The 17554-nt window shown below is 39.0% G+C and overlaps 1 protein-coding gene and 1 pseudogene across 1 annotated transcript; both read right to left on the bottom strand.

Annotated features, from left to right (window-relative positions):
- Positions 1–13834: 13834 nt before the first annotated feature.
- LOC122075841 lies at positions 13835–14026 on the bottom strand (annotated as a pseudogene).
- Positions 14027–15204: 1178 nt separating this feature from the next.
- LOC122076415 (L-type lectin-domain containing receptor kinase IV.1-like) lies at positions 15205–16798 on the bottom strand. The gene has a single exon (XM_042641714.1). It carries the CDS (start codon positions 16796–16798, stop codon positions 15386–15388), a length of 1413 nt encoding a protein of 470 aa, XP_042497648.1. The 3' UTR covers positions 15205–15385.
- Positions 16799–17554: the final 756 nt, after the last annotated feature.

Here is a 17554-nt window from a genome sequence, read left to right as displayed (position 1 = left end):
TTTTTTCCTTCTTAGAAAAAAATGAAGGAGCAAGAACTTGAAATGTAAATACAAATATTGTCCGTTCTGAACCAGTGACGCTCCCAAAATCACAATATTAAGCGACTTCCAGCGGAGGGGGAGGTTGAGGTCAAGATCGAGGAGTCCCCTAGGAGAACTGTGGGGTCGTGACTGAAATCAACAACAAAAAGGAGTTGGAATCGCTCTGGGCCTCACCTCCGGCACCAGAAAACACAGCCTGAAAGTCGGCAGCAGTGGCGACTGTTGAACCTCAGGTGCAGAATTTATCAAATACCTTCTTACCTGTTTTTGTTTCCGTTTCCAGAAACAGCAATTTCTGTTTCTGCCGTTTCTTGAAACAAAAACGGCAGAAACGTTATCAAACGGGCAGAAACGTTAATAAACGGGCCCTTAAAGTGTACTATGGCTAGATTGCTTAACAATCCAAAAGTTTGAAAATTTTAATTGAATCACCTTTGCATTTAAGATTTATTACAACTAACCTGTCTTTTAGTGATGGTGGCGTCTCCTGTACCGATGCTTTAACAGAATTAGTGTCTTCTACAATGATGAGATAATCTTAGAAAAATACATAAGCTACATGCCGAGCTGCGCTAACCAAGCGACCAAGAGGGTTGAGATGGGATGGCTGGGAGAGATCATGAAGAAATGGCATGAGGGGAGGCCACAACGTAGCAAGGAAGAGGGAGTAGGGGTACAAGGTTACAGGGTCTACGGTTTAAGATATCAAATTCAGTCTTGGGATCAGACACGGCTATTACCGATCCACATTGAACTCAAATTCTCCTGGTTGTGATTAAAAAAAATCGATTGTTCTACCTTATTATCATTTGTCCATATTGATCCCTATTCGAAATCTTTCTTCGGGTAAACCAAACTTCCTCTTCCCTCCCACCCAGGGAATAAGGAGTAAGATATTCTACCCATTTCAGTGAAATGCGGAGAGGCGAACTCCACTGGTCCGACCTCTATCTCACCGAGCAATTCACACATGCTAAGCTCATCATGGATAAAGTACTAGGGCTATTCGAGCAAGAAGTGGAAAGTGAGAAGAAAGATTTCGAATAGCACTTCCCAGCCTTCCCCTCTTAGTTCCAGTGAGGCTTTACTAGTAAGGGCGCTCGTTCGATCATAACTGCTCCCAGGATGTTGAAATCACCTTTGAGTCTAAATACAGGCCTGGCAGTAGTTTTTAGCAATCGTCGAAGGAAAGAATTTTTTGGTATGCTTCATCTTTTGGGTTACCCTATTTCGGTCATCACTTGGTGATGCCTTCCTCTCGAAAGCGGGGGTGATCTCATCTATTGATTTGACGACTTTCTCCATCCACTGATACCATATCGACCATTAAATCGAGATCGTATAGGGCCGACATCAATTAATCCAATGTATTTAGGTGGGAAATGAAGATAAATTATTTGACAAATTGTATCTCAAGTCTCAAAAAAGAGCTTGAAACAATGGAATATTGAAAATCTTATGTCTAAATCACTTAACTTTTCAAGTGGGATCCGATGATATTAATATAACGCCAATCAAAGTTCCAAGCAATAGGGATCCATTTTGAAGACCCTTATCGGGCGACATGATAAGACCATAAAAACTGTAAGGGGACTAGGAAAAAAAAAAAAAAACTTAAGTCTACACCAATTAATTTTTCAAGCAAGATCCGATGACACTGGTATCAAGTCAATTGGAGTTACAGATGAAAAGATACCCTTTCTTGGCGAATTTCTTACTGTGATTTTGTTTTGCATAGTGTATTGTAGTTATGTTTCCACAATTACAAGGTTTTTTGTTACAGTGGTTTATATACTGTAGTAATAAGTATCCCATATTAGTACGATTTTTAACTATGGTTTTGTTTTCGTAGTTACAAGATTTTTTGTTACTGCGATTTTAAAATCGCATCATATACAGTAGCAATAAGTATCTCATATTACTACGATTTTGTTTCCGCAGTAACAAGATTTTCTATTATTATGATTTTAAAATCGCATTAATAAGTATCTCTTATTACCATGATTTTTAAGTATGATTTGTTTTGTGCAGTTATAAATTTTTTTTTTAATTATAAATTTAAATATCACATATTATCTCATATAAATAAATAAACTGTAGTTATATGACATTTATAGCTGCAGTTTTTAAAACCGCAACTAAGTGACCGTAACTACAAGTGTGATTTGTTGTAGTGTCTGTAAGAGGATCATCACGTTTTTTCTACTTTCTCAAAAGCAGATTGGAAAAGAGTGACGGAAGTCATGGAAAGATATTGGTCGCCACTAGTTTGGTATTACTTTTAATAAAGATTGGAAGCTGACAAAACAAGAAGAAAATAAGGTGGTCGGTGGAGAGATTCCGATTGGTTGTTGTCGGTTTATGTTAGATGTAGCATGTAAAGTTATGAGAGAAGTGGGTCTAGTAACCATAGCAACCATTTACTGGGGGAAAAAAAATGCCTTAGTAGTGATGTAGGTGCTTAACGTGTTAGATGTAATATATATATATATATATATATTTATATTTATTTAATGAATAAAAAATATATTAAAACAGGAAAGAAAAACAAATATAGTATACCAAGTCAAATTGGTTAGACCAGGGAGAAAGCCTTATCAAGTCCTAAAGAGATGGGCCTCAATCCCTAAAAGAGGGGACAAACCCAAAAAAGGGGAGGAAGAAACAAGCAAAAGAAGGGAGAGGTACAATAAGAAAAGGGGGAGAGAAAACAATCTAAAAACGAGAATGATAAAAGAAAATTCCAAGGGGGGGGATAGAAGATAGGAAGGTCCCAAGAAGACGCCTAATCTAAGGGGGAGGAGAGAAGACAGGAAGGTTCCAAGAAGATACCAGGAACCGATTTCTATTTGTATCCGTGCAAACAACAAAATTATGAAGAATTTTATTCGTCATATTAAAAATAATAGCATCCCTAATCTGCTCCAGTGAACGAGAATTTGTAGTCCATCTTCTTTTGTTCATTTCCCACCAAATATGATATAATGTTGCACTGAATGCCAACTTACCAAGATGATCACAAAGAGTTTTACCATTAAAACGTTTAAAATATATTTCCATTCTCTCTCAAATGGAGGAATAATTCTAGGATTTGGCTAAAGCTTGCGAAGAATGCTTCCCCAAACCGACTTAGAGAAATGATAATAAAAAAACAAGTGCTCAAGGCTTTTAAAGGAATTCTAACACAAGCAACAATTAGGGATAGAAATATTTAAAGGAATTCTAACACAGGCAACAATTAGGGATAGAAATATTTCTATGCATAAGAAAGTCTCGAGTGGGAAGACAATTGGTTATAGTTCTTCAGATTGAGAATGAATGCCTTGGAATAGCAGAGGATAACCAAACCATTTTGTACCTAGGGCAATAGAACGAACCAAATTCCAAGCAAATATTGAGGTAAAGCAACAAGAGGAATTAACCATCCACAGGATCATGTTGCCACTACCTCTAAGTCTCAATTGAATACTTAGTAATTTGTTCCACATCTCAATCAAAGCATTTAAAATACCAAGACCAGGGTCCTAGACGCAATCTAGAAGAATGGAAAACACCTTATCCAACCTATCTGATCCCATATCATAACTAATTCTATCACCGTATTTAACAATTAGAACTTCATCAGGGGGTCAATTATTAAGCCAAAGATAAGTATTATAACCTCTCAATGGAAGATTTGATATGATCAAAAACAAGGTAGTGGTATTTCAGAAATTTCTTCAACGCCAGAAGACATCCGCAGAGTATGTGGTAGTCCAAATAAACTCACTTTTGAGGTATATATCTTGAGTAAACCCAATCTACCCAAATGCTTTTCTTTTTTGAAATCACTTTCCAGATAGGTTTAAGAGTACCAGCAATATTGACATCTTTAACTCTACAAATACCCAAATCTCCCTGTCTTTTTGGGAAGACAAACCTTGGTCCAACCCAAATGACGAAAAAAGTTAGTGCTATCACTAGGAATAGAAGTTATTGTAAACTTGAAATGACAAAAAAAAAAAAAATTATAATTTCTGTTTCGAGATTGAAGTCATGGTTTTTTATTGGGCCAAAGACACCAAGATTTGTTCAATACCAATGTATAAGCAATCCTTAAGATACCATGGTTCTCATGATTGGTATCGTGTCAGTTTATCGACCAATATGTATTAGTATTGCCAGAGACATATGTCAATATGAATTAGTTATATCGGCCAAGAAGTGGTTTATTTTAAATAATTGGGGTATTTATTGTTCATGCTTTGATTGTCTCATCAGCCTGTTCTGATAAAATGCCATAATGCTCAATCTTTGCCTCCTCTTGATTGCTTTCATTTTAGAGAATAAGGTCGTCCAACAATGAATCTAGATCCAGCTTATACCAATGCTTCTTATGTAAATTTCTCTCTTTCCCAAAAATAAAGGGTAGAGATTTTTTTTCATATGACAAGATAGAGATAAACACATGAGAACGCTAACATAGACCACACTATACAAATGAAATAACCTGATTTAGTTTTGAGATATTATATGTGGAATATTTTCTAAAGCTATGTGAGAACTGAGAAATCTCAAATGTCACCTACGTAGGTGATATAATCGGTGAGGGCTTCACCCTGTGATTAAAAATTTTGGAAACTTGTCAAATTAAGATTTAGAATAGAAACAAAATGGCTTGGGATGAATGAAATGTTTATGTAAGAAAGGACCTAATGGGCTTGAATATTTGGATGGTTTAGTAGAAAACCATTCTTAGAGGCGAGCTACGCCCAGTTTGAACGCTAAAACGTAAGAATTGGGCCTCCCACACTTTCCACCACCATGGGGCCACAGAATAATATATCAACTTACATTGGTGCAAAATAAAGTTGTTCCTTTATTGTGATCTAATGGTCATAGGTTTGAATTAGGAAACATTATCCCCGCAAAGTGCGATTGAGGCTGTGGTACATTATGGCCCTCCCTAAACCCCGTAATAGGAGAGCCTCATGCATTGGGTACTCACTTTAAATCTACTACAAAACAAAATATAGATGTCAAGTTTATTGATTTAAGTATAAACAATTCCATTCGTAAGGGTGTCAATTGCGAGTATGGATCATGTCATCGTACGAGAATCATTCTCGTCACAAAAGGGTTATGTTATTTACGAAACAAATAATTGACAGCAACAGAACCCAATAGGGTGAAAATCAACGACCTCCAGAGAGTATCCATTCTGAAACAGAAGGTGATCGAGATACCCCGAACTCATCAAAGCCCTCGCCATTTCCAAGTGTAACGCATTTAGCACTCAAACTAAGAGATGATAGATCTAGTAGAGGAAGTTCTCCCTCCAAACACTGCACAACTTGTCTCATTGTTGGCCTTGCTGTTGGAACCCAACTAGAGCAAAGCATTCCAAGCTTCAACACCAACTCCATTTCCTTCTCTACGATTTGATTCCCAATTTTGGATCCACTGTCTCAAGAATTGCTCCTCTGCTCCAACAAGAAAACACCCAATCCACCAACACCGCCACATCCTGATGGTCTGATGCTCTTCGATTTATTGGCCTCATCCCACAAGAAACTTCCAACATACAAGCCCCGAATGCAAACACATCTGTGCTCGTGTTGGCTTTGCCAGTTCTTGAAAGTTCCGGTGCAATATAACCCAGCGTCCCAACCACGTGTTGTTTGAGGTTCGTTTCCATGGCCATACAATCTCGCAAGTCCGAAATCTCCTAATCTTGCATTAAATTCCCCATCCAATAGAACATTACTGGACTTCACATCTCTGTGAACCACAACCTGCCCCCATCCTTCGAGCAGATAAAACAGTGCAGATGCTACACTTCTAACAATTTGAAACCTTTGACTCCAATTCAGCGCCGTCATAGATGGATCGAAGAGGAACTTGTCTAGACTTCCGTTGGGCATGCATTCATAAACCAAAAGGAATTCTCCTTAACGCCGGCAGTACCCCAAAAGCATTACTAGGTTTCGATGCCGGAGTTTAATTACCAACTATAACGATCTCAGCAACAAATTCTCTCATCCCTTGTCTAGAATCATGGGAGATTCCCCCTTAGTGGCTACATAGAGATCTATATAGTTGAACCTATGAGGTCCATAATCGAGTTCCCATTCTTCAAGCACTTCTGCAAATTTTCTCTTCCTTTTCACCACAATCTGGATACCGGCAATGATCGTCGCCAACACTAAAGCAGCAGCAATTATAGGAAGTCCGATGATCTGAATAAGCTTTGATTTCTGGTTGGGTCCATGATTGAGTATTTCTGTTTGCCCATTTAGCGTGGAAAGTTGGGTGAGATTGAGTTCTTCTGCTGGCCCATTCAGCTTAAAGCTCCATCCCTGCACATAGTGGGATGAGGAAAGATTACCAGTAGAAGATGAGAAACCGACGAACATGGGGTCCTTCATGACCGGAGAAAGATGAAGAGTCAAACCGAAGAGGGGAGCAAACGGTTTAGAATAATTGATTGGAGCTAATGAGACGCTGAGATATTTGCGCACACCATCGTAATCAATCCAGAGTTGCATGGAGTCGCCACTTTTGAGGCTTAGGCTTAGGCTATGGTTCAGCGTCCTCATAGAAATAGAACGACGCCGTCCGGGAAATAACAGAGACCAACCCATTGATATCGACACCAACGTGGTTGTCGTTGATATCATTGAACTCCCAGTCGAGTACGGTGTCGAGCTCGACTGCGAATATATGATCGTTTGAATTGTTGAGGCTGTGGTCCGCGAAGAGGCCAAGATATTTTCTTGGCAGAACATCAGATGGGAGGCCTCTTGTAGGTGAAATGACAAAGGCCATCCCGTCACCACCCATCTGGGGGTACTCGGGAACTATGGTAAAGACAAAAGTGGTAGAGAAGGAGAGAACGTCGGCGCCGGCGCCGGCGCCACCACCTGATGAGGATGAGGATGAGTTAAGAAAGTGAATCGGGGTACGGTAGAAGACATGGCCCAGCTGAAACGATGTGGCATTGGTGAGCATGAGGAGGCCGTTAGATGTGATGTGGGCTATGCCGTCCAGCTGCACGTCAGCACCGGCGAATCCATTATAGATGAAACCAACTTCTCCTCCTTGCGAGGCAGCACCAATTCTGGCGAGGAGGAACAAAGTTGGTCACAGTTGAGTTCGGATTTTCAATGGTGAGCGATAAGGTATAACAAACATCCAATGGTTGGGAGGGTTTGAACATACTCCTCCATTGGTAAATGCTCATTTCACCTCATCACCTTCTAACTTGTCAGCATTAATTTTTTGTACCCAAAAAAAATAAAAACAATAACTAATTTTAAGGGTAAGCCTAAAGCCGCGTTTGCATACCATTGCTTCTTAAGCCTCAAAATCGAGAACAAGAATTCCCGAATTTATAAGACTTTTCAATGTGGACAATATATATGGAATGACCAATTGGGACATCTAGATTGGAACGTCAGCACTTGGATTGGACTTCTTGGATCTTTGTGATTTTTTTTTTCTTTCGTTTTTTGGGGGTGGGGAGAGGGGGGATAGGGGTTGTGTGGGTTTCTTTATTCTCCCAAAAAAATTATACAAGTCAATCTAGGTAACAAGTCAAAAGAATAGGTTGACTATCCAACTACTAAAACCTTGCGTAGAGAATTGACTGGCCAGCCATGGTGGTCGTTCCCACTTCAAATTTTATATAAGGGAATTCAAAAGAAGTGCCTCCCATGCCTACTACACCCATAGCATTATTTATATAGGCGGGGGACCTATTTTCTATTCGGGAGTTCACCCCTACCATCAAACATCGAGGATACCAAATGATCACTGAGCCACTCCTGATCAATGCCCAAGTTTGTGTTTTCATTTGCTGGGGTTATGGTGCAGGGGTCACGCTGTCGGACAAAAAAACATTTCTCTTTATTTAAGAAGAAAGAATGCTACCTGCTTGCATGTGTCTAAGCTTAGACTCAATAGAAGCAAAAAGACCATGTTGATCCACACTAATGAGGCACCTGCATGCCCTCCGAGTGCTCCACACAGTGGCTTATATCTATGCCAACAGGGTAGCATTCGTTTGCCCATTTATTTATTGAAAGAAAGAACCCTGTCAATCTAGCGTTCCCTATGCCTAGACACTATTGGATGCGAAAAGACCCAGTTGCCCCCATGCATGCTAGGTATTTTCATGTCTAATTGTGTGTGGGCATAATGGCAACACCATACTGACAGGGTGTATTTGCCCTTACTTGGTTTTTTCAAGGGTAAATAAAATTCAATAAAAAAAAAAGGATGAAACTCATTCCCTATGCCTAGACACTATTGCATGCGAAAAGACCCAGTTGCCCTATGCATGTTAGGAATTTTCATGCCTAATTATGTGTGGGCATAATGACAACACTATACTGGCAGGGTGTATTTGCCTTACTTGGTTTTTTCAAGGGTAAATAAAATTCAATAAAAAAAATAAGGATGAGCCTTTTTCCTATAATTGAATAATGGAGACAACTGAGTATTTTCACATCAATTCTAACAGGCGAAGTAATGGTGCTTTGGATGTGCATCATTCAAGCTATTGAAGATGGTTTGGACCATCTAATTATCTAATCTTACATTAAAGCACGAATCACTATCCTCATTAACTAACGTATTGACCCACCAATTTCAGTGATACCTATGGTCTAAGTTTTGAGTTTAGAATCACATATTTTTCACTTTTATTTTAAGGGAAGAAAATAGTTTGACTGATTTTCTTGTCTGGAGGGTTCAGTCATTGACATGTAAAACTAATTGACCAATTTTCACTTCATGGCTACTTGAAAATTATGATTCATGGTTCATGTGTGCTACACGTTCTCATATGTAAAACTCTATTTACCATGACAACGACTTTCACAAAAAATATCGATCGGAGCAATTACCAATGGTAACAACACGTATCATTCCCCCCTCCCCTGCCCTCACCTCACCTCACCTCATATTACCCTTCAAACTCTTTGATAGTTAAGTAAAACATTCAGTAGTTTATTTTCATTTTTTCTTCTCCTTTTCCTTTGGCTAAAAAAACGTAGCATTCAATAGTCAATCGATCGGTGGCCGTCAAAGTGATCATTTAATGGTCAAAAAATTAGATTTTTTTTTTCCCCTTTTCTTAGCGACAGTCAAACCATCAGATATTTGCAACGTCCATGTCTGATTTTCATTTTCACATAACGGGACATCAGACACTTGTTTCTCTAAATAACAAGAAGGGAGTTCTAAAATCTCTGTACAAAAGTCATCTGCAGGGAGATATTGAGTGGTAGTGAAGATTCAACAGTTGGGTGTCTGTTAGGATCTCTCTAGCCATTAGATTATCACTGTCATTCACTGTTTACCGTAGAGGATTTGAGTCCCCCTCCAACCCGAGAAACAAAAAAGAAAAGAAGATAACCAAGAATCATGTGGACCATATAAATGACATCATTTTCTACGAAGTGTTCATATTAAGAGTATTTTTTTCGATACCCTCATTAGTATGGTGTTCAACTATAGCACGGTTCTTAACTTCTTATCATTGAAAAAGAAAAAAAAAAAAAAAAAGAAGGTTAACATTGTGACAAATCCTCTTCTATCATAGAGTTTAATGTTTAAGGTTTAAGTTTTAGATTCGGTGCAAATCATTTAACTAAACACTCAATGTTGAAACAAAAACCCAATCATTTATTATAAGGTTTCACGATTTCAATGTAAACGGCTTTGTTAGGTTTTCACAAATAACATCAGTTTAGTTTTGACACCCTTACATCGCAACTTGAATCAGCTTTTCTATACCCAATTCCCATTGCGTTGGTCATCCTATAAGCCTCACCAGATCCTGAATTTTGAAAAAGAAAAAAAAAAAATCTAACAAATAAGGATTCTTTATTCAATTGGATTTTCCAAAGTGTACAAGTCATCCCACAGAGGCCAATGGCTTTAGATAAATATTAAAAAAAATAAAAAAATAAAAAAGAGAGAAATTTTTATCCGATCACTGTTAGTTAAAACGCGTTTTAAACGTGTTTAAAACACGGTCGCCGTTTTTTCTCATTTAAAACATGTTTTCTCGTATGCTACTATACAATATGGGAAAAACGGAAAAGGCAAAAAAATCCATTTAAAACATGTTTTAAACGGCCATTTTAAACGTGTATCCATATTTTAAAGGTAAAATAGGAATTTTATTAAAAAAAAAAAAAAAACCATTCGTAGAAGTGAAGAGTGAAGACGATAGGATACTAGGGTTTTGGTGTTTAACTTCCATATTATCTATAGGAAAAACATTTCATCTTCTTGTAACCCATTGAGTAAGGAGAAGCTAAAACTAGCAACATCTCATATTCTTGTAGCCCATTGGGCTATTTAATCTTGGGACTCCCAAGAGCTTTTGAAACATTAGATGTAGGTATACAAGTAATAATATCTCAAATTGCATGAGTATACTATCAGTTTTTTTGTTTCGTTTTTTTGAAAACTACACGTTTAATACTTGTATCTTTTTTTTTCGTCCGTTTGTCGTTCCCTATTTTTTTGACCCTTTTTTTTACCGTACTATTCATCGTTTTTATCTGTTTAAAACCCATACCGTACATCTCTTTTTTTTTTCTGTTTCCGTTTTAACTAACAATGGATCCGACCGCATCTTCCAATATGGATCAATTGATAAGGATGACCAAATTAAAACATTCAGATTTTTAAAATCACAACTTGATTCAGCTTTTCTGGCCCCAATTCTGGCTGTACAAATCATTATACAAGGTCCATCAGATCTGGATTAGAAATCAAAATTTTCAATCCAAACGTATCTTAAAATGGGAAAAAAAATTAACAACTGCTAGCACAGTTGGTGACTTGTGCTGTGCAAAAAGCCCTTGCTCATCTCAAGAGCATGTTTTCGGAAAGAGGACCTTTTCATCATATCCTTGTGGGACTATAAGAGGCCCGGGTGATGAAATCAAATGGAAACAAATTATTGAAATTGAATTGGACCATATAATGAACTCTAGCTTAGTGGTCGATGAATTGGACCATTTAATGAACACTAGCTTAGTGGTGGCAGCTTCCATTTGAAGAGTTGGCGTCCAAGAGAAGAGATTGTGGAAGCAGATCCTCTCAAGTGTGTCCGTGCTCCAATGCACATCCAACGGTCAAGGGTGAGTGTCCAAGTGTTTTTAGACGTTCGATGAGCACTGGTGCATTGGGCACACTTGAGAGGATCCAGGTATGAAATTTGTGGGATAAAACCCTATCGAATGCAAGGGTGTGGGTGGGTGTGTGTAGGTGTAGAAGGCCATTGGCCAGCAACATTCAATAGAATAAGTAGGGAAAAAAAAATCTAAACCATTTAAATAGAATTGATAAATCGTTTGTAAATTACTCGGTTCTAGTTTGCATAATGATTGGCATTTAAAATCTAACCAGAACATAAGAAATTCAATGACTTGTTTCCTGTTAGAGGTTCTTTACGTCCTCCTTTCAAATATATATATATATATATATATATATATATATATATATATATATATATATATATAAAGGATAAGATGACAACCTGAAACTATAATCTAATGGTTCTAGTTTATAATGTTAATTTGATAAATCATTACCAACCCTGGCAAAAATAGGACCAATTAGGATCAACCCTATTTCACCCCTACTCGTAAATGTATAGAATCACAAGCCACAAGCCACAGTTGAGCCGCTTGTGGGGCTTGGGCTCGACCATTAAGGCCGAAAGCAATGGGGCAGTATTGAGATGTTAAACGAAGATGGGCTTTTTTATTTACGTCGACACCTTTTCTACTGTGACCAGATTACTTTGACATCCCGAACCATTGAACGCATTACTTGAAGCACCAAAAAACTAACGGTGTTAGTCTCTTAGTTGTTTTCCATTTTACCCTTCCATTGTGCAAATCCTAATCATCCAATCCAATCCAATCCATGGGCTGATGAAGATCAAATCTGACCTAGGTTTCGTTCTAACGCAAAGATCCCCTTGTTCTAAGGTTTCCAGAGGAGAGGAAGCTGTTAGATCTCCCTATGGGGTTCGAATTCAAAACCCCAATTGAAGAAACCACACAGAGAAACAAGAACATGAATTTAATAAAATTATAGAGGATCTAATTGCACCTTTCACCAAGTATGTTGAAGAAGATTGATGTTGGTCGCTTCCACTTTCGCTCTCTAGGCATGGCTATGGATCTTCTACAACCCCTTAAACCTCATTGGGTCTCTCACTTTAGTGGTAAAGTGGGGAAGAGTGAATAATGGTTGTAGGGACCCAAAATCTAGTATTTATAATATTGTCCTGCACCCAAAACCCTAATCCACAATGGATTGGGCCAGCATATCCCTAAACTTGAGAGTGGATCGAACCAGTTCATGCAACTCGATTCTCACCCATTTAGTCAACCCGAATAATTAATTTAGCCCATAAATCCAACAAAAGCCTCCATGGAAACAGAGATTATTCCCAGAGAAGATGACCGAAGGGTCAGCTCCAGTGCCCAAGGCTACCGGAGAAGTTTGGCCGTGGTGAGTTCAACCAAAGCCAACTAAAGCTTTGTGAAATGTTGGAGATTTTATCTGTACCAACTGCAACACAACCTTGTATCGTGACGTCTGCTACTCCAGCCTCTCTGACCACGCTAAGGAGGTCAGAGAAAGCCCAGCCAAGCTCGCTTGCGTCTTTATCGAGATCAGTCTCTCTAGTGCTCGTGACGTCGCCGCTTACATTTCGAACCTCAGGAAAATCCAATTACGACAAGGGAACCACCGTAGTTCTAAAAGACTGCGTGAGCTCCTTCAGTGACGCAATTGATCAGATGAAACGCTCGAGCAACAAAATACTCAACTCCAAGGATTTGCAGCTCCAGATTAGCAACGTGCAGATGGGCGCAACACTTACCAATCAAGACACATGAGGGGACGGATTTAAAGCATATGTGAAATTGGATGTACATGATCGGGCGGTGAACGGCAAGAAGTTGATAGCATTGCCCTAGACCTGATCAATCGGCATGCCCAATCGACCCAAACTAAGCCTTGATGGGTCGATTCTGACTGTTTGATTTTATATTAATATTTATATCATATAAGGCTGTATACATTTACCCTTCTCAAACTCTGCAATAAAAGGTTCATAGGCGAATTAGGTTCCATTTGAACTCTTGACCCTAAGATTTAGTTTTACTTAAAAAAAAATAAAAAAGAGTAATTTACATCTCCTACCCTGTACTTTATTTTTATTACATCCCCTCCCTGTGTATGTTAATTTTGAAATGTAAAAGACGATTTTAGCATTTATAATTCAACCACAATGCAAATACTTGTGTTTACCCTTATGTGGATGTAATTAACTTTCCCTGCCAAGAACTATGACAATAATTCTCTGGTTTTGCGCAAAGATGCCCTCCATCAGTGACTCCAACCTTGCCTTCTCTGACAGCCTGCCAAAGAGGTTGAAGGTGAATTGCAGCGGTAGTTCCCCACTCTTTTGATTCAGAAAGTTTGAGTTGAAGAAAAAAAACTTTCAGCATCCTTTATTTCTCGATCAACGACTTCTGTTTTTTCAATTGTCGTAACTTCCAGATGAGGATTAAAGGAGCTGGATTATTTCACATGAGTTGCTCTCCTTGTCAGTCAAAGCCTTCACAAATAGCGTGAAGAATAGGAATTCTGAGATCCATGCCGTTTTTTGCACGGAATACACCAGAAGGGTAGAGAGAGAGAGAGAGAGAGAGAGAGAACTAACCTGGCTGAGAATTTATTAACACCTAACCGCATATTGGATGCGGAAGGTCTATTTTTCAGCAACAATACTAACCCCATCTTTCTCTAGCATGTCATAAAATGCTTTCGATTTCCTTTGCTCATTCCAGTGATGCGTGTTCTACAGCCCTCCCGCAAGCAACCCAAGGGCAGACCCTAAGATAATCTCCTTTACCAAACTTGTTCCTTTCAAAGTGATGTGAGAAACCTTGTGGTCAGCCATTCGCTTGAGCAGTTGAAAATATTCCCTGCAACTTCAAGTAAATTGGAACATTTCGCGAGCGAGCTTAATGATTTACAGTAAATAGGAACATTAAGCGAGAGCAATTTGTCAGTTGAAAATGACAACGTTATTTTTCTAAGCCATATTTCTTTCTTTTTGTGTGAAGGTTGATAATCATTTTGAAGTTAGAATTGAAAACGTTATTATTTTGGCAAAGATCATACTTTGGACAAATTGTTCTCTTGAAAATCCATCATCGTCAATCAATCGCTGGAAAGAGAGAATCCCCAAATTTGCAGATTAGCTGCAAATAGAAGGAGGCGTCTCGATACCCAGTATGCATACATGTCGTCATTCGCAGTTCGCCTTTTGTCGTTCACCAAGGAAGAGGAATACTTTGACAGGATCATAGCTTCGATTGTCGTTTGCAAAGGAAGATGTATATCAAGGTAAAGGGTGAAAGAGTAAAAACACAATAATGAGGGTAATGTGGGTATTACTGAAATATTGTACAAATTAAACAGAAAAAAGTTAATGGAGTGAGTCTACTTGTAAAATTCAACATACTACATGGGAGGTGGATGTAATTTGTAAAAACATAGGGGAAAAGGATGTAATAAAAGCAAAGTACAGGGAAGAGGGATGTAAATTACTCAAAAAAAAAAATCCCTAAGATTTATGCTTCCTATACTTCCCACCAAACATCATGCAGGAAATAGGTCCTCTTAAGAGTGTTAATCAATTAGATTCAAGTTAATTGGTTCAGTTAGGATTTGAATCAACATATGAAAGGCAGTAAAGTAATAAAAAATGAACCGTTTACTAAGCAGTGCCTGCTATTTTGGAGAGAGATACTATTTCACTAATTGAGTCACAGATACTAACATATTCATACTTAACGATTTTTCACAAAATGGTGACGAAACGTATAACTTGTACAAATCTTTCCATTTTCCAATTCAATCTGATCCATTCGTTGATAGAAAAATTTACTAGATTGCAGATGCCAATATTCCAATTTGAAACCATAATGAACAGTTATTGTTAAACAGTTTTTAAATGATTTCCTTTTCTGTTTTTATTTTGTTGTCCATTTTGAATAACCAAAATTGAGCTTAATTGGGAATGGACCTATTTTTGTTGGGCTTGAATCAGGGCATTGAAGTCTCAAATTGTCACACAAAAGAAATAAACAAGCATTTTTTTGGGGGTAAGGAAAACTAGATTACATTGCATGGTATAAATCTACTAAGAAACACAACAAAGCTTATATAGAATGTGAACTCTAACCGGTTTTCAGAAGTTGTGTTGATGCTTTCAAGTTGTTGACTGCAGCAGAATCCAATAGGGTAATTAGAATCAACGTCCTCCTGAAAGTCTCCAGTCTGAAACAGACGTTGATAGAGGCACGGCAAAATCATCAAAGCCTTCCCCATCCACAGGTGTTACGCCATTAGCACCCAGACTAAGAGATGACAGGTCTGGAAGAGGAAGTTCTCCTTCCAAATATTGCATAACTTGTCGCATGGTTGGCCTTGCTGTTGGAACCCAATTAGAGCAAAGCATTCCAATCTCCAACACCAACTCCATTTCCCTTTCTACGTAATTAATCCCTAATTTTGGATCCACTGTATCAAGAATTGCCCCTCTGCTCCAGCAAGAGAACACCCAATCCACCAACACCACTTCCTCATCTCCTGAAGCTCGTGGATTTATAGGCTTCCTTCCACAAGCGACTTCCAACATAAAAGCCCCGAATGCAAACACATCTGTGCTTGTGTTGGCTCTGCCGGTTCTTGAAAGTTCAGGTGCAATATAACCTAGTGTCCCAGCCACATGTGTTGTTTGAGGTTCATTTCCATGGCCATACAATCTTGCAAGTCCAAAATCTCCTAATCTTGCATTGAATTCCCCGTCCAATAGAACGTTACTAGACTTGACATCTCTATGAACCACAATCTGCTCCCATTCTTCGTGTAGATAAAACAGAGCAGATGCTACACCTCTAACAATTTGAAACCTCTGACTCCAATTCAGCACCAGCATAGATGGATCGAAGAGGAACTTGTCTAGACTTCCGTTGGGCATGCATTCATAAACCAAAAGGAATTCTCCTTCACGTCGGCAGTACCCCAATAGCATTACTAGGTTTCGATGCCTTAGTTTACCGACGGTGATGATCTCAGAAACAAATTCCCTCATCCCTTGTCTAGAGTCATGGGAGATTTTCTTCACTGCAACTTCGATTCCGGAGGTGGGTAATACACCTCTATACACACTACCAAAGCCACCACTACCCAGGAGCTTCTCTTTCTTAAACCCCTTAGTCGCCACATGGAGATCTTTATACTTGAACCTGTGAGGCCCATAATCGAGTTCCCATTCTTCAATTACTTCTGCAAATTTTCTTTTCAAACTAATCCAGATGCCTAACATAACCAATAATATTGGAGCAAATAATATACCGAAAGACATGATAATCCCAATATAGTTTCCATCCTGATATGGTCTGGAGGAAATCGTGGGAAGTTGGGTGAGTTTGAGTTCTTCTGCTGGCCCGTTCTGCTTGAAGCTCCAACCCAACACATGGTGGGATGCTCGTAGCTGGGAACTCGTAGAGGATGAGAAACCGACGAACATGGGGTCCTGCATGACCAGAGAAAGATCAAGAGACAGAGACAAGAGGGGAATATCTGGTTTAGAAACGTTGAATGGTGCTAAAGTGACGTTGAGCTGCTTGTGTACGCCATTGTAATCAATCCAGACTTGCATGAAATGGCCACTAACGAGGCTTAGGTTTTCCGGCCTACCGTTCTTATCGAAATAGGACGCAGGAGCAGAAGCAACAGACTTCAATCCATTTATATCGACACCAACATGGTTGTTGTTGATATCATTGAACTCAAAGTCCTGTACGGTGTCGAGTTCGACTGCTAATACATGATTGGAGGAACTGCCAACGTTGCTGGCGTTGAAGAGACCGAGAAATTTACTTGGACAGCCATCAGGGAGGCCTACCGTGGGTGCGATTACAAAGGCCATCCCATTTCCGCTTGGAACATTTTTAATAGGGATTACGGCAAAGACAAAAGTGGTAGAGAAGGAGAGAGCAGCAGCGGTGCCACCACCTGATGAGGATTGGTTGAGGAAGTGAATTGGCCTAAAGTAGAAAGCTTGACCCTTTTCTTGGTGTTCGAAATAGGTGAGCGAGAGATAGCCTGCTTCGTTTGGGAAAGCTCCGTCCATCACAATTTCATTAACACCTTCGAATCCATTATAGGTGAAAGCTACTTCTTCTCCTACCGTGGCTACCCCAATTCCCGTGAGGAGGAACAAAATCGCAAGTTTGAAAAAGGTAAACATGGCATCCGGATTCTTGAACTCAAAGCTATCCACCGCTCCTTCAAATTCCGTGTTCTTGATACGTAGAAGCATTAAACCCCATCTGCAGTCGATCATATTGTTATAATTAATGTGTGTGAGAGTCATATGGTTTGGCCAAAAGTTTCATTCTATAGTTAACGGAAT

The sequence above is a fragment of the Macadamia integrifolia genome, chromosome 4 (assembly GCF_013358625.1).
Source record: "Macadamia integrifolia cultivar HAES 741 chromosome 4, SCU_Mint_v3, whole genome shotgun sequence".
Classification (NCBI taxonomy): Eukaryota; Viridiplantae; Streptophyta; class Magnoliopsida; order Proteales; family Proteaceae; genus Macadamia; species Macadamia integrifolia.
Note: the sequence above shows the minus strand (reverse complement) of the source record. Positions and strands in the feature narration are given on the sequence as shown.